This window comes from Podarcis liolepis, assembly GCF_965112155.1.
Source record: "Podarcis liolepis genome assembly, chromosome: 2".
In the NCBI taxonomy this organism is placed as follows: domain Eukaryota; kingdom Metazoa; phylum Chordata; class Lepidosauria; order Squamata; family Lacertidae; genus Podarcis; species Podarcis liolepis.
Window position 1 is genome coordinate 300,264 of NC_139555.1, and position 21,860 is coordinate 322,123.

At 43.4% G+C, this 21,860-nt stretch overlaps 1 protein-coding gene across 2 annotated transcripts in view; it reads right to left on the reverse strand.

Moving 5' to 3' along the window:
- Positions 1-12,633: 12,633 nt before the first annotated feature.
- Positions 12,634-21,860, reverse strand: part of COLGALT1 (collagen beta(1-O)galactosyltransferase 1) — a 44,524-nt gene continuing 35,297 nt past the window's right edge. Inside the window, exons 10-13 of one of the 2 annotated variants that reach the window (XR_014521840.1) lie at positions 18,264-18,391; positions 17,500-17,706; positions 13,879-15,621; positions 12,634-13,791 (exon numbers count right to left, since the gene is read on the reverse strand). Coding sequence is in view for 1 of the 2 variants with exons in the window: in XM_083486671.1 (XP_083342797.1) it covers positions 15,354-15,621; positions 17,500-17,706; positions 18,264-18,391 (603 nt within the window). In the remaining variant the exon portion in view is untranslated. Of the gene's footprint in view, positions 15,622-17,499; positions 17,707-18,263; positions 18,392-21,860 lie in introns of both variants that reach the window. The other variant, XM_083486671.1, reaches the window with a different exon arrangement.

Below are 21,860 nucleotides of genomic sequence, written 5' to 3' on the forward strand. Positions count from 1 at the left end.
CCGCGTCACACTGTTGGCTCATGTCAACTTTGTGGTCAACCAAGACTCCTAGATCCTTTTCACGTGTACTGCTCTCAAGCCAGGTGTCACCCATCTTGTATTTGTGCCTCTCATTTTTTTTGCCCAAGTGCAATACTTTACATTTCTCCCTGTTAAAGTTCATCTTGTTTGTTTTGGCCCAGTTCTCTTATCTGTCAAGGTTGTTTTGAAGTGTGATCCTGTCCTCTGGGGTGTTAGCCACCCCTCCCAGTTTGGTGTCATCTGCAAATTTGATCAGGATGCCCTTGAGTCCATCATCCAAGTCGTTGATAAAGATGTTGAATAAGACCGGGCCCAATACAGAACCCTGTGGCACCCCACTAGTCACTCTTCTCCAGGATGAAGAGGAACCATTGATGAGCACCCTTTGGGTTCGGTCAGTCAGCCAGTTACAAATCCACTGAGTGGTAGCATAGTCAAGACCACATTTTACCAGCTTCTTTACAAGAATATCATGGGGCACCTTGTCAAATGCCTTGCTGAAATCAAGGTAGGCTACATCCACTGCGTTCCCTTCATCTACCAGGCTTGTAATTTTGTCAAAAAACGAGATCAGGTTAGTCTGACATGACTTATTTTTCAGAAATCCATGCTGACTATTGGTGATCTCAGCATTCCTTTCTAGGTGCTCACAGACTGTTTGCTTAATGATCTGCTCCAGAATCTTCCCTGGTATTGATGTCAGACTGACTGGGCGGTAATTATTTGGGTCCTCTCTTTTCCCCTTTTTGAAAATAGGGACAACATTTGCCCTCCTCCAGTCTGCCGGGACTTCGCCTGTTCTCCAGGAATTCTCAAAGATGACTGCCAGTGGTTCTGAGATCACATCTGCCAGTTCTTTTAATACTCTTGGATGCAGTTCATCTGGCCCTGGAGACTTGAATACATCTAAACTAGCCAAGTATTCTTGTACTATCTCCTTAGTTATTCTGGGCTGTGTTTCCTCTGCTGAATCATTTGCTCCAAATTCTTCAGGTCGGGCATTGTTTTCTTTATCGGAGAAGACTGAGGCAAAGAAGGCATTGAGGAGTTCAGCCCTTTCTGTGTCCCCTGTTTGCATTTCACCATCTTCTCCTCTGAGTGACCCCACTGTTTCTTTGTTCTTCCTTTTGCTACGAACATACCCATAAAAGCCTTTTTTGTTGCTTTTAACCTCTCTAGCAAGCCTGAGTTCATTCTGTGCTTTAGCTTTTCTGACTTTGTGTCTACACGTGCTGGCTATTTGTTTGAATTCCTCTTTGGTGGTTTCCCCCTTTTCCATTTTTTGTACACATCCTTTTTTAATCATAACTCAGTTAAATGTTCTTTAGATAGGCACCCTGGCTTCTTTAGGCACCTTCCATGTTTCCGTCTCATTGGTATTGCCTGACGTTGTGCTTTTAGTATCTCCCTCTTAACAAACTCCCAGCCATCATGAACTCCCTTTCCTTTTAGTATTACTGTCCATGGGATCTCACCCAGCACTTCCCTAAGTTTTATGAAGTCGGCTTTCTTAAAGTCAAGAAATTGAGGTTGGGAGGGGGGAAGGAGGGAGAGGGCGGGGGAGGGGAATGAAGAGGGACTAGAGAGCAGCGAAGAAGCGGAGGAAGCGGAGGAAGAAGGTTAGGAAGAGAAAGAGGAGCAACCAGAACTTAGTTTTAGTAATGTCTTTGAAGTTTTTGTCCTGGAATGTAAATGGCGTAAATGAAAAATCCAAAAGGAATAAAATAATGAAAGTTTTGAGGAACAAAAATTATGATGTGATATGCTACCAAGAGACTCATATAGCTAAAAAACATAAACATGTATTGATTAATAAAAAGTTGGGGGTGGAATTTATTAATTCTGATGTCAGTAAAAAAAGAGGACTGGTGGTTTATGTTAAAGAGAAATGGGAACCGACACTAATATGTAAGGATGAAGAGGGAAGAATTCTGGGAGTTCAAATTAATCATCAAGGAGAAAAAATTAATGTAATAACGGTCTATGCCCCCAATACAAAAAAAAAGAATTCTTTAAATAATTGGAACAAATGTTATTAGAATTAGAGAGCCACAAATTAATTCTTTTAGGAGACCTAAATGGAGTCCCCGACCCTGAAATGGATAGGAGTGAAAAAAAGAGAAAGACGAACCTAGGGAAACTCCCAAAATCTTTTAAAGATTTACAGGAAAATTTAGATCTGATTGATATTTGGAGGTACAAAAACCCAACAATAAAACAATTTACACACTTTTCAGATGCACATCAGAGTTGGGGCAGAATCGATCAGATTTGGATTTCAAGAGAGTTATCATTAAGAACAAGGAAATGTGAGATAGAACCTAGAACACTCTCCGATCACAACCCAATTATTTTGGAAATAAAAGGTAGATCATTGGGACAGTACAGGTGGAGAATGAACGAATACCTATTAGAAAACGAAGAGATTATTGAGAAAGCAAAAAACACCCTGAAAGAGTATTTTGAATGGAATTTAAACAAAGGAACCAAAATTGACATAGTCTGGGAAGCAAGTAAAGCGGTCCTCAGGGGATTCTTGATTCAGCAGAATAGTTATAGAAGGAAGTTAAGAGAATTAAAAAAGGAAGAAACAACTGAAAGAATGTGAGGAAAAATTAATAATAAACCCAGAGGATGAAAAGATAAAACAAATGTCTAAAGTGCTGCAAACTCAATACTCAACATTATTAGGGCAAGAGGTAGAATGGAGGATAAAATCAATGAAACAAAAATACTTTGAGTCTGCAAACAAGACGGGGAGATTGTTAGCATGGCAACTAAGGAAAAGGAAAAAACAAATGGTGATTAATAAGATTAAAATAGAGGAACATATAATAGAAGACCCAAATGAAATAAAGGAAAAGTTTCTTCAGTTCTATGAAACCTTGTACAAAAGAAAGGAGGATGAAGATACAATAGAAATAGAAAGATATTTGGAGAAAAATGGGGGTGAGCGGCTGACAGACGATGAAAAATCCCATCTAAATAAACCAATAACGACGGATGAGGTTAAGGAGGCTATTAAAAAAATGAAACCAGGGAAAGCTCCAGGTCCAGATGGTCTGTCACAAAAATATTATAAAGTCCTGGAGGAATATGTAACACCTGTCTTATGTGATGTATTTAATAACATCTTACAGGGAGGGAGGATACCGGACTCGTGGAGAGAGGCCCATATTACCCTAATACCAAAACCGGAGGCGGATAAACTTGACGTAAAAAACTATAGGCCGATATCACTACTCAATAACGATTATAAAATATTTGCTGAGATAATGGCAAAAAGACTGAAAAAATATTTGACAAAATCAATTCATAAAGACCAAGCCGGTTTTTTGCCAGGCAGACAGCTGAAGGACAACATAAGAAATATAATAAACATCATTGAATATTTAGAGTTTAAAAATGAAATTCCTGCAGCTCTGGTATTCGTCGACGCCGAAAAAGCTTTCGACAATGTATCCTGGTGTTTCCTTGTAAAGTGTATGGAAAGGGTAGGGATAGAGGGGCCCTTCTTGGAGGGTATCAAAGCAATTTATTCGAGCCAAAGAGCGAAATTAATTATTAATAATAACTTAACAGATTCATTTATGATATCAAAAGGTACAAGACAGGGGTGCCCTCTGTCCCCCCACCTGTTTATTATGGTACTGGAGATAATTGCAAATAAAATAAGGGAAACACCGGAAATAAGAGGAATTAAACTTGGAGTGAAAGAATATAAATTAAAGGCATACGCCGATGATTTAGTGATATCATTAGAAGAGCCATTAAAAAGCGTGGAAAAAGTCTTGGAAGTGCTTAAGGAGTTTGGGAAGTTATCTGGGTTTAAGTTAAATAAAAATAAGACAAAAATACTGACTAAGAACTTGGCGGAAGACTTAAGAAATCAATTAGAACAACAAACAGGAATTAAGGTAGTGAAAAAGGTGAAGTATTTGGGTATTTGGGTAACTACAAAAAATATAAATTTAGTGGAAAATAATTACAAAAAAACCTGGAGTGAGATTAAAAAAGATTTAGACATCTGGAGTAGATTAACACTCTCCTGGGAGGGACGAATGGCAGCCATAAAAATGAACATCCTTCCAAAAATATTATTTTTATTTCATAATATTCCAGTAATTAGAGGAACAACAATGTTTAAGGAATGGCAGAGGACCCTGTCCAGGTTTATCTGGCAGGGGAAGAGAGCAAGAATTAAGTTTAAACTGCTCACAGACAGGAGAGAAAGAGGGGGGTTTGCCATCCCGAATTTGCAATTATATTATGAGGCTGCATGCCTATGTTGGGTTAAGGACTGGATAGTTCTGGAAAATTTAGATGTGTTAGACCTGGAAGGATTTGATGCTAGATTTGGCTGGCACGCCTATTTATGGCAGGATAAAGAAAGGGTGCATAAGGGATTCTCCCACCATATTGTTAGAGGAGTGTTGTTAGAGGTTTGGAATAGAACTAAAAGACTGTTGGAAAAGGGCATACCTTGGTGGCTATCTCCAGTTAATATCTCATCCCTTAAAAATTTAAACACGAGAAGCCAAAGATGGACCTACGAAGATCTCCTGACCAAATCGGATAAGGGGTGGAGAGTTAAATCATTTGAAGAACTAAAAGATAAGTCAATAGGGTGGTTACAGGTTCACCAAATTAATGCCCTATGGAATGAACACAAAAAAATAGGGATGAATGAGAAAAAAATCAAAATTCCAAGTGGAAATATTAGAAGGAAAGAGTAAGCTTCTATCCAAAATGTACAATCAATTACTGGAATGGGATACAAAAGACGAGGAGGTGAAGGAGGTCATGATAAAGTGGGCCATAGATTTGGGATATAGTTTAGAATATGAGAGATGGGTGAAACTTTGGACTAAGGACATGAAATTTACAGCATGCGTTAGCCTCCGTGAAAATATGGAAAAAATGATGTATCGTTGGCATATTACTCCTGTTAAGCTTGGAAAAATGTACAAGACTGGAGACAAAAGATGTTGGAAATGTAAAAAAAAAGAGGGCAACTTCCATCATATGTGGTGGTCATGTGAAGAAGTGAAGAGGTTCTGGGGTTCTATCTATGATGAATTGAAAAAGATACTGAAATACACATTTCCTAAAAAACCAGAGGCATTTCTTCTGGGAATGGTCGGTGAGGAGATTAGAAAAGAAGATCAAACCATGTTCCAGTATGCAACGACAGCAGCTAGACTACTGTTGGCACAGAACTGGAAATCATCTAAAATCCCAACTATTAGTGAATGGCAAAACAAGCTATTTGAGTACTCTGAGCTAGCAAAAATGACACAGAAGATCGGGCATCAGAGTAATAAAATCTTTATTAATGATTGGAATAAATTTATATCATACATGGAGAAAAACTTAGGTAACATTAAAATAACAGTAGGTGAATTATAGAATCTGTGAAGTAAAGATAAAGGTAGAAAGAAGGAACTGCAAGAAGGGTATCAATGGGATATAGCTTAAATCGTGGTGGAGGGAAGTCAGAATGATGTTATGATAATTAATACTTTTGGAGAAATGTATTTACGTCTTGATATTTTATTGTCTACATCTGTTTATTTTGCGATGTCTTTTTTTTTACTTTCTTATTGTGATTTTAAAAGAGTGAATATTGGAAATAAAAGTTTTTTTAAAAATTTAAAAAAAAAGAAAGAAAGAAATTGAGTCCTAGTATGCTTGGCTGCTCCTTTCCGCTGTATAGTAAACTTCAGAAGAGCATGATCACTCACGCCTAATGATCCTTCCACTTCTACCCCACTAACCAGGTCATCAACATTGGTTAGGACCAGATCTAAAATGGCTGTTCCTCTTGTTGCTTCTCCCACTTTCTGGACAATGAAGTTGTCTGCAAGGCCAGTGAGGAATCTGTTTGACCTTATGCTCTTGGCTGAGTTTGACATCCAACAAATATCCGGGTAATTGAAGTCCCCCATTACTACTATCTCCCTTCCTTTTGCATGCTTGGCCATCTGTTCCAGGAAGGCATCACCTATGTCCTCCGTTTGGCTTGGGGATCTATAGTAAACTCCCACAATGAGGTCACTGTTATTCTTCTCTCCCTTAATTTTGACCCAAATGCTCTCACTTTGGCTTTGAGGTTCTAAATCTTGGATCTCTTCACAGGTATACACATCCCTGACATATAACGTCACTCCTCCTCCTTTCTTGTCTGGTCTGTTTCTCTGAAATAGATTGTATCCCTCCATTATTACATTCCAATTGTGGGACTTATCCCACCAGGTTTCAGTGATGCCTATTATGTCATATTTAGTTTGCTGTACCAAGAGCTCAAGCTCATCTTGTTTATTTCCCATGCTTTGCGCATTAGTGTACAGACATTGAAGTCCATTAATCATTCCCCCGTGTCTCTTATTTAAGGATTTTTTCCTCCCACCACTAGGTCTGCGTGCTGTTTGCTCCATTTGGTCTATGACATTTGGATGATCATCTTCATCAATTGATAGACTCCTACCTTCAGGAGCACTGTCTCCCTCCCCCACATTAGTCAGTTTAAAGCCCTCCTGATGAAGTTTCTGAGATTTTTGGCAAAAACATTTCTCCCAACCGTTGTGAGGTGCAGCCCATCGCTTGCCAGAAGTCCATCTTCAAGAAACTGCAGTCCGTGATCTAAGAATCCAATATATAATTTTATATAATAATATTAAGGATCAAAAGTTTATTAATGACTGGGGGAAATTTGTGGGTTATCTGGAGAACAAATGTTTAGTAAATACAACGCTAGTGGGATTTAAAGAGGCACTGTAAAGCATTAAGAAGTATTGCCTATTGGAAATAATGCATGAAGGGAGGTATGAATGGCAGTATGAACGATTGGAATGTGTTATAAAGAAACAAATACGAATGAATGTCAACGACACTGAAGGAAGTCAAAAATGTATGAGATGTACGAATTACGAATATAACGTATATATATGGAATATCAATAAAATTTTAAAATGCAAAAAAAAAAAAAAAAGAGGAAGGGGTATTTGTCAGTGGGTTTTATGATTCCTTGCAGTCGTTCAGTTACATCTTGGATCTTAGCCCCGGGGGGAGAGAGCACACTTCCCGAGACATCTTGTCAGGCCCACAGATCACTGCTTCTGTTCCCCTCAGTAGGGAATCCCCTATCACCACTACATGCCTCCTCTTAGGTTTGGTCGGGGTTCTTCCGTGAGCTGTCCGTTCCAAGGTCGCCTGCACATTCCCTGAGGACTGACTTTGCTGCTCGTCTTCATATACCTGATCGACTGTAATGTGGGAGAGATCCTCAAATGGAGTCTGCTCTTCGTCTTCCATGCTAGGGGAGAGGACCTCAAAGCGATTGTGTATTTCTAAACAATCAGAGCGACCCCTGGGCCTCCTACTTCTTTGAGTCACGTTTCTCCATATATCTGGCTCCTGTGTTGGTGAACTAGCCTCCTTCTCAGGGGTGTCCCCTGTCTCCTTCTTGGTGGAGACGGTGTGCTCTGTTGCTTCCAAGAAGAGCTCCAGCTCTCTAATTCTTTGGAGCATAGCTACACGTTCCTCCAGTTGCTGGACTTTGTCTTTTAAGAGGGCAATCAACATGCAATTGCTGCAGGTAAAGCTGCCTGCAACCTTTGGCAAGATTGCAAACATTGCGCAGGAACCGCAGGCGACTGCAGCTGTTCCCTCCCCCTCCATCTTGAGAACGTGTCGTTGGGGGTGGCTACAGCGGTCCTCCATCATAAAAAGCGTGAAGACAGGACAAATAACTCCCCCCACAAAAAAAAACCTAGGTCTCCCCCAACAAACTTTTGAGACTAGCTCCCCTAAATCTAAAAGATGGATCAAATTGTGCACGCTGCTAGGAGAGCAGCTAATCAGCCACAAAGAAACACACACACACAAGAAAACCCTTTTTGCTCCTTCTTCAGCTGCTGCCCAGCATGATGGAAAGGAAGCAGCAGTCACTAGTAATCTTATTGTCTTGCCTTCTTCCTACTGTTAGTCATGAAACAGCTGTTTCTTTATCATTTCCATCATGCTTTCTCTTTTGTTTGTCTTACAGTTAATCATAAATGAGCTAAGTCTTGGCCCCCCATAACGAAGCCCTTGCTCCAGGACTATACTAGAAGGCTATTACACATCATGGGATGTGGGTGGTGCTGTGGGTTAAACCACAGAGCCCAGGGCTTGCTGATCAGAAGGTCGGCGGTTCGAATCCCTGCGACGGGGTGAGCTCCCGTTGCTCGGTCCCAGCTCCTGCCAACCTAGCAGTTCGAAGAATGCCAAAGTGCAAGTAGATAAATAGCTACCGCTCTGGCGGGAAGGTAAATGGCATTTCCGTGCGCTGCTCTGGTTCACCAGAAGAGGCTTAGTCATGCTGGCCACATACCCGGAAACTGTACGCTGGCTCCCTCAGCCAATAAAGCAAGATGAGTGCCACAACCCCAGAGTCGGTCACGACTGGACCTAATGGTCAGGGGTCCCTTTACCTTTACTTCTATTGTCTCGCTTCATTCAGGAGGGATGGTGGGGCAGTGAGGAATTATGCTCCAGTGTCCAAGGAGGAGAAACTCAAGCATCTCCTGCCCCTCTGCCACCATCTACCATGATAATAGAGTTTGTATTTGATATCCTGCTTTATCACTACCCTAAGGAGTCTCAAAGCGGCTAACATTCTCCTTTCCCTTCCTCCCCCACAACAAACTCTCTGTGAGGTAAGTGAGGCTGAGAGACTTCAGAGAAGTGTGACTGGCCCAAGGTCACCCAGCAGCTGCAGGTGGAGGAGCGGGGAAGCGAACCCGGTTCCCCAGATTACAAATCTACCGCTCTTAACCACTACAGCACACTGGCTCTCTAATGAGCTGTTGGCATCAGGGCACATAATACTGATAGGAAAATCCTTGAAAGGATAAATACAAATCTGCCTCTCACCATTCTATAATCCTTCTCCATTATTATTATAAACATTTAACTACAATACTAAGAATGATAGAACTTCTTTCTTCTTTGGTGATCACTCATAGCTGAATAAGATTGTCTTCCATAAACACGGTTTTAACAGTGAGTCCGTGAGTGACTGTGGAGGCCAATTCTGGATCCACACGTCCTTCCACAGTGGGGACATTGGTTTCCAGGTGGGAGTTGATCATGGTGAGGGTTTGCCAAGCGTGCCTTCCACTTGTGTCCTGAGTTCAAGTGTTTTCAAAGTTTGAGTGTCATGACACCTTTGATAAAGGCTGTTCTCCAACTGGGGCGCTCGCAGGCCAGTGTTTCCCAGTTGTCAATTTTAGATTTTTTTAGATTTCCCTTGAGACAGTCTTTAAACCTCTTTTGTTGACCACCAGCATGACACTTTCCATTTTTAAGTTCGGAATAGAGTAGTTGCTTTGGAAGATGATCATCAGGCGTGACCAGTCCAACAAAGTTGATGTTGAAGAATCATTGCTTCAACACTGGTGATCTTTGCTTCTTCCAGTACACTGATATTAGTTCATCTGTCTTCCCAAGTGATGTGTACAATTTTTCGGAGACACTGTTGATGGAATCTCTCAAGAAGTTGAAGATGGCATTTATAAGTGGTCCACGTTTCACAAGCATATAGTAAGGTTGGCAGTACAATAGCTTTGTAAACAAGTATTTTGGTTTCCCTGTGAATCCCTCAAACACTCTGCACTTCAATTGGGAGAAAGCTGCACTCGCACAGCTCAGGCGATGCTGGATTTCGGCATCAAAGTTGGCGCTTGTGGAAAGATAACTACCTAGGTAGGAGAAGTGATCGACATTTTCCAATGTTACAACATTGAGTTGGATTTGTGGTGCTGCAGAAGGGTTATTTTGTACTTGTTGGTGCAGCACTTTGGTTTTTTGGATGTTGAGTGATAGGCCAAGCTTTTCGTAAGCCTCTACAAAGATATTTAGGATGGTTTGGAGGTCATCCTCTGAGCGTGCACACACTATGTTGTGTGTTCTATGAAGTTCTATGACGGAAGTTGCGGTAACTTTCAGCCTGCTCAGATTGTAGAGCTTTCCATCTGTTTGATATATGATTTCTACTCTGATGGGGAGTTTGCCTTTGACAAAGCGTAGGATCATGGCAATGAAAATAATGAATAGAGTTGGGGCAATAACACAACCCTGTTTAACACCTGATCCCACTGTGAATGGTTCACTTTGAGAGCTATTGTTATCTGCAATGTTGCTGTCATGTTATCATGGAGGAGCCGAATGATGTTTACAAATTTAACTACATTTAACAACAATACTAAGAATGATAGAATTTACTATAAGAAGGAGTAAACTTAGTGTGCGCTTGACTAGGATTAGGGGGAGATGGCTTTGAAATCACACACAGCCATAAGTTTCACTGATGTGGCTCAGTAACACAAACTCTCTCTACCTCAGCCTTGTAAGGATGTTATGGGGAAGGGAGGAAAAACCATGCAGAGCACCATGAGTTTCTTGGAAGAAAGAATATTAATTAAGATTAGAAAACAGAGTGTCAAAAAGGTGCTTATATATTCTCAAATTACACCCTCTAACAAAAAACATTTAATATTGTACAATTTTCAGTCTCCTGAAAACAAAACATCACAAATCTCACTGAGTTTTTGAAGCACCAAAAAGGCTTTTGATGGTGCAATTTCTTTTAGATTGTCTTAAGAGCTTCAACTTTAGGGAAGCTTAATTAATAGAGATTTTCTGAATGACAATTACAAAAACAAAACTAAGAATTAATGGACATGAATCAGGCTGTATCAAATGGAGAAGAAGTACCAGCCAGCCCCTTGTCACTTCTGAAATCTGCTTTGGGACTGGACCTTTTAGGCATTTTATGAGGCAAAATAGCAAGACACAAGATTTATGAATTAAGGAACAATGTTGCAAAATTAGTTGGTGTGTAGATGAAATAGTCATATATGAGCTAGAAAGCTTATGGAGCTTTAGGGAGACATAAAAGAGAAGCCATGAGAATAAATATGATGGCAAGAAAAGCAGCTGGTAGGAAACAGGTCAAGCATGCATATACCCTGGCTCCCAATTTCCCTCTCCCAGTTGCTGTTCCTAAGGCAAGCAGCCACCAGCGTGTTGTTATCTCCATTTGTGCTGAAAATGCAGAAAAGTTCTGACTCAGCACCCAAAAGGAAGCAGCCTCAGGGGGTGGAGCGTGCAAAACAGGAAAGGGATGTATAAACTGCTCTGCACCAGCACGTTATGAAAAGTTTGTGACACACATTTCTGCTCTAGAGCAGCAGGGATTTATATTTGTGTAATAAATTTAGACACCCTCCCCCATCCGTAGCAGGAGTGACTCATAAGATGGCTATCTGCAGATGTTTTTGAAACGTGGGCTTATTTTTCTCTTCCTTTTCTTTTTTGACTCTCTCAGCATGACAGTGGAACAGACTTCCTCAGAAGGTGGTGGACTCTCCTTCGTTGGAGGTTCTTAAGCAGAGGTTGGACGGCCATCTCTCATGGATGCTTTAGTTGAGACTCCTGCATTGCAGGGGGTTTGACTGGATGACCCTTGGGGTCCCTTCCCGCTCTACGATTCTATGAAAGAGCTTTCCATACTTTCCATGTTGATGACACACTTTTTAGACATGCATCATTTCACAACACAGTAATTCAGTTTTACTAACTAACTGGAGGTAAACTAACCCTTTTCCAGTCCCAGGAGTGCAGGGAGTGTTTTTACAACACACCTGCACACTGCAACCAACACGCTAACATGTTGCAACACAGAGTTTGGAAAGCTCTGTTTTATGATATATGCTTAGCTCATGCAACAGACCAGCTTTCAATAATCTAGTGCTTTCCAGATCTTTGGACTAAAACTCTCCATCAGCCCCAGGCAGCATGGCCTGTGATCAGGGATGATAGGAGCTGAATACCAGCCACATCTGGATTGCACCAGATTGGGAAAGGCTTCAACACATGGTGGAGGCAGAGGTGACAATATTGAAATCCTTGCCTCTACATATGGGAAAGTGGGGCTTTTGCCTGCAGAGATCCCCCAGGTTCAATCTCCAGCATCTGTCAAAAAGGATCTCAGGCTGGCTCAGCCTGAAACCTAGGAGAGTCTCTGTTAACTGGGACTGCTCAAGCCACTGATCACTGTATGGCCCTTCTTCTTTCTAATGGAGCTAATAATGTAGCATCGAAGGCAAAAATAAAAAACATAGGTCATGGCCCGTATGCATCTAATACAGCATTTTCAAACCTTTTACCTTCAATTAACTCTTTCCAAATTCCATTGTTTGTGAACCAAAACTAAGCCAATGACAGGGAACCTATGGCCCTCCAGACACCACTGTCAGCCTGGTCAATGGTCAGGGATGGGCACTGTAGTCCAGCAACATCCAGAAGGCCACTAGTCCTCATCCCTGCTCTAGGCAAACACTTCATTCATGCTGAGCAATGCTGATGCACCTCACAGGTGCCATGAACTAAGCATGCACCCTAAAACATATCCAATACTTTCCTGTGGCAACAGACTGCTAGAGAAGACCAATGATGCTGGACAAACTGACTTTCAAATAAGTACAGTATATAATGACCCCCCCCCCAAAAAAAAAATCTCATCACCATCACAGACATATAATGAAGAAAAGGCAGATAGGGACTACACAACAGCCAAATCATTTTAGTGTACTGATTGCTCAAAGGAGATGAAACAAATAACATACAGCTCTATTTTAGTTGTATTAATAAAACTTGCGCATCATTTCATGGTCACAAAAATAAAACCCTAATGTGTTAGTTCTTTTGCTTCAAGGTTCTGCACCTCAAACATGAGAACTTGAAAAAAAGCTTTGGTCTACAGGTGTCATTAAGATGAACAGCAAAATGGAAGCGATGATTTCTTTACTTATGCCTATTTTTCTACCCTCATAAGTGTGTTGGTACAATCCAATTTGCAAACCCACCTCAGCCGTCATGGGGACTAGACGTTCACCCAGGAAAGCTGATTCTAATAAGGCTTAAACAGGTACCAACAATATTGATCACTCTGGGCTGGTGCTGCTCTTGGACCTGTAGGAACTGGGTTCAAATCTCTGCTTAGCCAGCTTCATTTCTGCTTTTGCTTAACAGACATAATAGTCACTTGCATCTTTGAGGGTTTATTACTATTATTTAAGGGTACCATCTACTGTATTGCTAATCTTCTGTTTAAGCCCTACTGAAATTAATGGGAGCTTCAAACAAGCTTATGGCCCACTTGCTGGTGGATTGCAACCCAATTGTGCATCCAGAAGGGGGGGGTGTGCTTTCTCACTGCATTTGATCCCCACAAGCCACATTCTACCTCTGGGCTGGTTCCATTTTTTGGCCTCCCTGTGCAACAGGGACAAGGGTGAGGTCAGCACATACTGCCCTATCCAAAATGACTCAAGAGGAAAGACCAGTATGAGGTTCTTCTTCACTCCATCACTGCCTTCCTCTCCAAGCAACATCTGTAGCATCTTGCTACACACATCCTAAATTATGTGTGTCCTATATACAACATCACACCAACCACAAGTCTGCCTATGGATATTAAATAAAGCTGCTCAAATTGCAACACAGGTGTAGTTCTGCCAATCCAACTCCAATCAGCAGAAGAAATGTGTAGTCCAAGGTTGTTCCAAGTACCATGTGCTGAAGAATATACACCTCTGAAAGAGGAGAGTATCAGATGCAAAATGTCTGCTGAGAAGTGGAGGGTGCAGTGAGAGAATGCAGCTAACTATAGGGCTGTGCAGGAAATTCTCATGTAGTATAATCTCATGTAGCAAGAACAGATCGCTGTTTTATTTGATTTGTTTTGTGTGTTGTGCTTTATGATGGGCGTAAAGCCGAATAAACATTTTGACGAGTGTAGCAAGAAGTAGCAAGGCACTGGATTTTGTGAATTGTTTTGATTTTGTGCATCTTGTGAGTAAGTGAATACACAGAGGTCTGGGGGCAGAACTTCCAGTCTCGCCATCCTGATGTGATGGAAGAGCTCTGCTGGGGATCTCCCATCCCATCCAGCTGCAACCCCTCCACCTGGTGACATGATGCATCACACACCATCTGCTTCAGAGTTGGATGATGCTTGCTAGCATGCCACAACCATGCTTTCTGAGGCACCTCTGCTGTCACCAGAAGGGGCATCATGGTGGTATGTCCTTCCAGGATGGGTGAAACTGCAACAAGGCTGACATTGAGCTGTGTCTTTTAGAACCTTCCAATGTTCCTTACAGGATCGCTAACACTACCTTGCAAGCCTCTTCCTCCTCTCCCCTTTCTTCACCCCACTGACTTGCTCCAATGTTTCAGCACAGAGTTCTCCAAACTTCAGGAGCCCTTGGACTAATAGTCTTCAGCATGCAGATCTGGGGCCCATCTTTTTAACTCTGATCTGCAACATGAGGCTCATTTTAATTAACTATATCTTACCCTCTCTTCCCCAGCCCCACATTTTTTATTTTGAAAACGAACAAAAATAATAATAATGGTGGAGTGCTGCAGGCGCAACCCGCCTTGAAATGCTGTCCCACAAGTTGAAGGGCAATGCTTTATATTTGCTTGTCACAATGTATGAAGGGAAATGTGGTTCCAACTATGCCTCCCACGATGGATGGCACCTCCCACCATGCATCTCTGGCCACTGGGGAGTGAAAACTACAACCTACCAAGGCACTTTGTGTCTCTGCAGAGCAAATCAAGAGACATGGTAGGAAAAACATTCATCAGCCCAAGGGAAACAAGGACATTTCTGACTTTCCACATCGAAACTGGGCATTGCAATCTCAGCACAGACAAGGCACAAAGAAAGGGGAGGGGAGGGGAATCAGGATTCCACAAAAATGAGATCTGAAACTGTCACCAGTAAAAAAATTATATAAAAATAACTGGAAAGGTCTGAAACGTACACCAAGATAAATGGTTTGTCTGACACAGAGAATCATTGTGCTGTAGTCTGCAAGTCTGGCCTGCATTTTTTCAAGGACTAACCACTCTTGCTTCTTCCAGAACATATAGGGCTCCCTGTAGGAGCCAGTACCAATTCTTCAAAGAATAAAACTTCTCTTACACAACTGAGTATGGAAAGATCTCACCCACACCACTTCCAAAACAGAGGGTGGGAGAGGTGGGGGATGGCACAGCTATGTAAACCAAACGATTTCTGTTGCAGGCTCTGCATGGCAGAGGGAGTGGAGCTTGCCATTATTGCTTTGCCACAAGGTGTGATGAAAGATGTGGACCCCACAGTGAAAAGCGAGGGAAGCAACCCATAAACCCTGAGAAAGGGGAAAGCCCTCCCCGCCTCATGCTACACCATGCCCTCCTGCTCAGCCCCCTTCATCTGTGCCCCAGCAGGGTCATAGTTCATCACGGGCTGTGCTGTCCAGAGGAGACTGGAGCACATTAGAGTTCTTGGCTTCACTGCTCAGCTCCTGCTGCTCCTTCATCTTCTGGGACTTGGCCCGGTCCCAGTCAGTTTTGATGTTCTCATTGTTCCACACCACAGAGGTTTCCGTGTCGCTGATGTAACCATCGTCTCCTGTGTAGTGCGTTGGGAAGACTAGCAGCGGTTCTACAGAGAAGGCCAGCAAGTTCCGGTTCTCAAAGTGCTCCATATACTCAGAACTGTAGGAGAACAAACATCACATGAAAAGAGCTGCTTCTGGAGATACATCTCTGCCACACGTGTAAATCAGTCAAACAACTAACTGCACAAAAGTATGACTCCTGGAGTTACATGAGGCAAACCATGAACCCCCTTTGAAGAGAAGGAATGCCTTCTCCTCACTAGCTAAGTTTGTCTTAGGTTTCTGACGAGCTAGAAAGATGAAACTTCATAATTTCACTTCTCGGTGAATACAAGGGTCTACTGCACAAATATCTTCTGCTAATATAACTTTCTCCACTCATCTTGCTTATTTGGAGCAGGTTTCCTCAGTGTTAGATATTTTTTCACATTCTTGTCTTCCTGTGAGAGAATCAGCTCCTTGGGCAGCTGTTATGTTCTAGAACACTCTAGATTCTTCCAGCAGAAACATATTAGAAGCTGTGATATGAAAGCTAAGAGCTAAATTGCACCTTAAAGGTTGGTTATGGGCACAACAACGGAATGTCTAAGTGTGCTTTTTTAATAACAAGAATACATAGCTGAAAATGAATGAACTGCAACTAAAATATTATGTTCATTTTTCACATGGTCTAGTCCTTCCCCTGCCCGCCCCCCCCCCCCCGCCCCAATATTCTTAAGAGGGTCAGAGAGTAGCTGGAAAGAGGGAGGCAGAAAAAGGTCCTCCTTTCCTTCCACTCTGCAGTCCTAATCTGAAATCTTAGGTGCAGTACTGTGCCCAGAGCTCAGAAACTGCTTGTGCTGATGAAATTCTGTATCTCAAAATGTGCCTAGAACAATGGGAGTTTTGAACATTGTTTAGAAGAGAGAGTGAACCCTACCTAGAGTGAAGGCTACCTAGGCAAAAGCTACATAAGATTCCACAGAGAATTGATTCCTACCTTCTCAAAGAGTACAATCATCTAGCCCAGGAGTTGCTAATGCAGTTGCTCTTCAGATGCTTGGACTCTGGCTCCCATCAGCCCCAGCCAGCCTGGCCAACAGTCAGGGACGGTGGAAGTTGCAGTCCAGCAACCTCTTGAACTGGCTACCCCACACCCCCCTGATCTAACCACACTGAGGGAAATCCACCAGCTGTCCAGTGTTCTTGGCTTCAGATAGATGGCATGGCCAAAGAAGATAGAAACCAACTTGGAACAAGGCAAGGGAGAAGAGTGCAAAAACCATTTTCCAAGCAAGAAATACATGCCAGGACAGAACCTACAGATGAGACAAAAGCAAAGGTGTCCATGCCAAACTAAAGAGGAGGTGTGCGACAGGACTGTGGAAGGAAGCTCAGACACGGCCATCCTTCTGGCCCAACAGGCTGCCACTTAAAATCCTTCTGTAAATCAGGAGGGCCTACACCTATTACCTGCTGCCTTGTGATGCATATTTGGGAGAAGAAAAGGCTCAGGAGTAAACCCTACACAAATCTGGAGTGGAGTGTACTGGATGGCGCCTTGTATGCCTCCTTCCAGCAACTACTGCAGTCCAGCTGGTGCCAAATGTCTTGATCTGCTTTCCTTTGGACCACATCAGCGAGGCCAAGAGGTCTTGTTGCCTGGGCATCCCAGGTCCTTCATACAGACTGCCCAGGTGTGTCCCAGGGAGGTCACTTCGGTGCTGCTAATATAGCAAAAGCAATGCAGGAGGCAGCAGTTACAAGTCGCAAGACTCTGCAGCTAGAGCAGGCCCTGGCCATTTGACTTCCATTGTCTTGAGACAGATGAATGCCAACAACTTCTATCCAACAGAAAACAGCAAGGGACTCCTCTCTATCTCCCTCTTTTAAGAAGCTACATCTCATGTGCCAAGGGTGTGTTAATAATCAAAGCACCCTGCTCCTTCCTGCCCAAGGCCACAGGCCCCTCTTCCCCTCCCAGCCCCAACCTTACACAGGGTGTTTGTCAAACATGACAGGTAGGAACTCGTCCACAGGCAGCATCTTGGAGAGGGGCTGGGCGTCCAGGAGCTTCTGGGCCCCCTGAAGGGAGATGACGTAGGCCAGGGTCCAGTAGGAGTAGTCTGCTTCCACCAGATTACGGACATGGGGCACGGCTTTCTCAGGATGCTCCACTTGCATGCGCTTCCGGCCAATGTAACTAAAGGCAAGCAGAGATTGAGATCATGACACTCCTTCCCTTTGAATCACATGGGGGCAGCCTGCAGGCAGACCTCCACTGCTCTCCATGCAGCCCACCAAGCCCCCCGGCGCCCCCCCCCAGCTGCTCAGCCACCAGCCATCAGCAGGGAAAAGGTTGCTGTCCCTGCACTGCTAATGGGGTTCCTGGCAGACAGTGCTGCAGAGATTAAAGTGTGAGTGTGTGAGGCAGGTGAACAGGAGTGAAAGGCATGGGGGGAACTAGGTGCCTATGAGTGTGAATGGCAGGGCAGGTATCATAGAATCTTAGAGTTGGAGGGGACCCTGAGGGACCAATGCAATGCAGGAACCTCAACTTAAGCATCCATGACATATGGCCACCCAACTCGTGTAAATGTGAAAGGGAGCAGGGAGGTGTTGGTCCCTTAACTCCCCGCTCCTGCCCACATGAATCCCCCAGAAGCAAAAATGTTGCCCAACTCTGCCATACAAGGTTCCCCACTGAAGGATGCTTTTGCCAAGACTTCCCGCTGCCCGAGTCAGCACTTCCATACTTACATCAAATCCCAGTCCAGGCCCTCCTCTTCTAAGTCATAGATGAGGTTCATCATGCGTCGCTTAAAAAAGATCTCGAAGCGCAGGTCATCCTCAAACACCACCGACTTCTCCAGGCCTCTCTCAACAACCTAGCAAAAATCAGCACACGTCACTGTTTATTGATTCATTTATTTAATGAAAATATTTCCATCCTGTTTTTCCACTAAGGTGCTCAAGGGGTTAAATCTGTTCTTTCTTGGACCAAGTTATTTTTGGCTGCTTGGCTTGAGTTTGATGGTCACAGAGAGGGGCAAGAAGTCATGCAGGGGACTGATGAGACCCCCCCCCCAGCAACTGGTAGCTCTGCTGGGTCTGGACCAGCCTTTCCCAGCCTTTTGTCTTTCAGATACTTCAACTCTCATCAGTCCCATCAGCACAACACCTGGAAGACACAAGGATTGGGAAGGCTGGTCTAGAAACTTGCTTTTTTATTTTTAAATATGAAAGCTTATTTACTCAGAAGGCGGATGGTATTCTCAATGCCACCTTCGGCACTCTTTTTCTGCAGTCTTTCAGAACCACAGCATATACAAAGCCCTGTAAGATTGTATGTAGCTCTGCCTCCCAGAGCAGGGAAACAAAACTGGCATTCAGATTTTGAGTGGCAAATATCCCCTAAAGGTCCCTTTCCTTTCTAGATCATCACACCATGAATGTTTTCCATATTCTAGCTGATGTAATAATCCAATGTGCCCAAGAGGTGGCAGCACATACTAAAAATGCAGAGAAATCCGGTTCTAAGGGATTCCTTCCTGCTGCTTTGGAAGAATCACAGAATCATAGAGTTGGAAGAGACCACAAGGGCCATCGAGTCCAACCCCCTGCCAAGCAGGAAACACCATCAGAGCACTCCTGACATATGGTTGTCAAGCCTCTGCTTAAAGACCTCCAAAGTAGGAGACTCCACCACACTCCTTGGCAGCAAATTCCACTGTCAAACAGCTCTTACTGTCAGGAAGTTCTTCCTAATGTTTAGGTGGAATCTTCTTTCTTGTAGTTTGGATCCATTGCTCCGTGTCCGCTTCTCTGGAGCAGCAGAAAACAACCTTTCTCCCTCCTCTATGTGACATCCTTTTATATATTTGAACATGGCTATCATATCACCCCTTAACCTCCTCTTCTCCAGGCTAAACATGCCCAGCTCCCTTAGCCGTTCCTCATAAGGCATCGTTTCCAGACCTTTGACCATTTTGGTTGCCCTCCTCTGGACACGTTCCAGTTTGTCAGTGTCCTTCTTGAACTGTGGTGCCCAGAACTGGACACAGTACACCAGGTGAGGTCTGACCAGAGCAGAATACAGTGGCACTATTACTTCCCTTGATCTAGATGCTATACTCCTATTGATGCAGCCCAGAATTGCATTGGCTTTTTTAGCTGCCGCGTCACACTGTTGGCTCATGTCAAGTTTGTGGTCAACCAAGACTCCTAGATCCTTTTCACATGTACTGCTCTCAAGCCAGGTGTCACCCATCTTGTATTTGTGCCTCTCATTTTTTTTGCCCAAGTGCAATACTTTACATTTCTCCCTGTTAAGATAAGAGATAAGAATCCAAGAAAGAGAAAGATAGACTGGAAATAGAAGCTGCTGAATTGCAACTCATTACCAAACTTAAAACCATGGAGAGACCTGGTCTGAACAGAGACATTGGATTCTTATCTCATTATACATGACTAAGCCATTTTTCACCTTCTCACCCCTTGCCTTTTCCTGTAAGACCTATTGCAGTCGTTAAGAGTGGTCAACAGGCTTATCTCAGCTATCTGCCAATCACCCTTCTGAGTAATACCCCTCCCCACCTTCTCACTATATAGAAGGATCTGGCAACTTCTGTTTCAGTGTATCTGAAGAAGTGTGCATGCACACGAAAGCTCATACCTAGAACTAACTTAGTTGGTCTTTAAGGTGCTACTGGAAGGAATTTTTTTATCCCACAATGAGGTCTCTGTTATTCTTCTCTCCCTTAATTTTGACCCAAATGCTCTCACTTTGGCTTTGAGGTTCTAAATCTTGGATCTCTTCACAGATATACACATCCCTGACATATAACGCCACTCCTCCTCCTTTCTTGTCTGGTCTGTTTCTCTGAAATAGATTGTATCCCTCCATTATTACATTCCAATCGTGGGACTTATCCCACCAGGTTTCAGTGATGCCTATTATGTCATATTTAGTTTGCTGTACCAAGAGCTCAAGCTCATCTTGTTTATTTCCCATGCTTTGCGCATTAGTGTACAGACATTGAAGTCCATTAATCATTCCCCCGTGTCTCTTATTTAAGGATTTTTTCCTCCCACCACTAGGTCTGCATGCTGTTTGCTCCATTTGGTCTATGACATTTGGATGATCATCTTCATCAATTGATAGACTCCTACCTTCAGGAGCACTGTCTCCCTCCCCCACATTAGTCAGTTTAAAGCCCTCCTGATGAGGTTTCTGAGATTTTTGGCAAAAACATTCCTCCCAACCGTTGCGAGGTGCAGCCCATCGCTTGCCAGAAGTCCATCTTCAAGAAACTGCAGTCCGTGATCTAAGAATCCAAACCGTTCCTGTTTACACCATCTGCGAAGCCAGCTGTTCACTTCCACTATTTTCCCCTCTCTCCCTGGGCCACGTCGTTCAAGTGGGAGGACAGATGAGATGACAATTTGTGCATTTAATTGCTTCAATTTCCTGTCCAGAGCCTCGTAGTCTCTTTTGATCTTCTGGAGGCTATTGCTTGCAGTGTCATTGATTCCCACATGAACCAAGAGGAAGGGGTATTTGTCAGTGGGTTTTATGATTCCTTACAGTCGTTAAGTTACATCTTGGATCTTAGCCCCGGGGATACAGCACACCTCCCGAGACATCTTGTCAGGCCCACAGATCACTGCTTCTGTTCCCCTCAGTAGGGAATCCCCTATCACCACTACACGCCTCCTCTTAGGTTTGGTCGAGGTTCTTCCGTGAGCTGTGCGTTCCAAGGTCGCCTGCACATTCCCTGAGGACTGACTTTGCTGCTCGTCTTCATATACCTGATTGACTGTAATGAGGGAGAGATCCTCAAATGGAGTCTGTTCTTCGTCTTCCATGCTAGGGAAGAGGAATTCAAAGCGATTGTGTATTTCTAAACAATCAGAGCGAACCCTGGGCCTCCTACTTCTTCGAGTCACGTTTCTCCATACAGTGGTGCCTCCGAAGACGAAATTAATCCATTCCGCGAGTCTCTTCGTCTAGCGGTTTTTTCGTCTTGCGAAGCAACCCTATTAGCGGCTTAGCGGATTAGCGCTATTAGCGGTTTAGCAGTTTAGCGGCTATTAAAGGCTTAGCGGCTTAGCGGCTAAAAGGCTATTAGTGGCTTAGGAAAGGGGGGGGGAGCGAAAAAAATCGCAAGACTCGCAAGACTTTTTCGTTTTGCGAAGCAAGCCCATAGGGAAATTCGTCTTGCGGAGCGCATCGAAAAATGGAAAACCCTTTCATCTAGCGGGTTTTTCGTCTTGCGAGGGATTCGTCTTGCAGGGCACCACTGTATATCTGGCACCTGTGTTGGTGAACTAACCTCCTTCTCAGGGGTGTCCCCT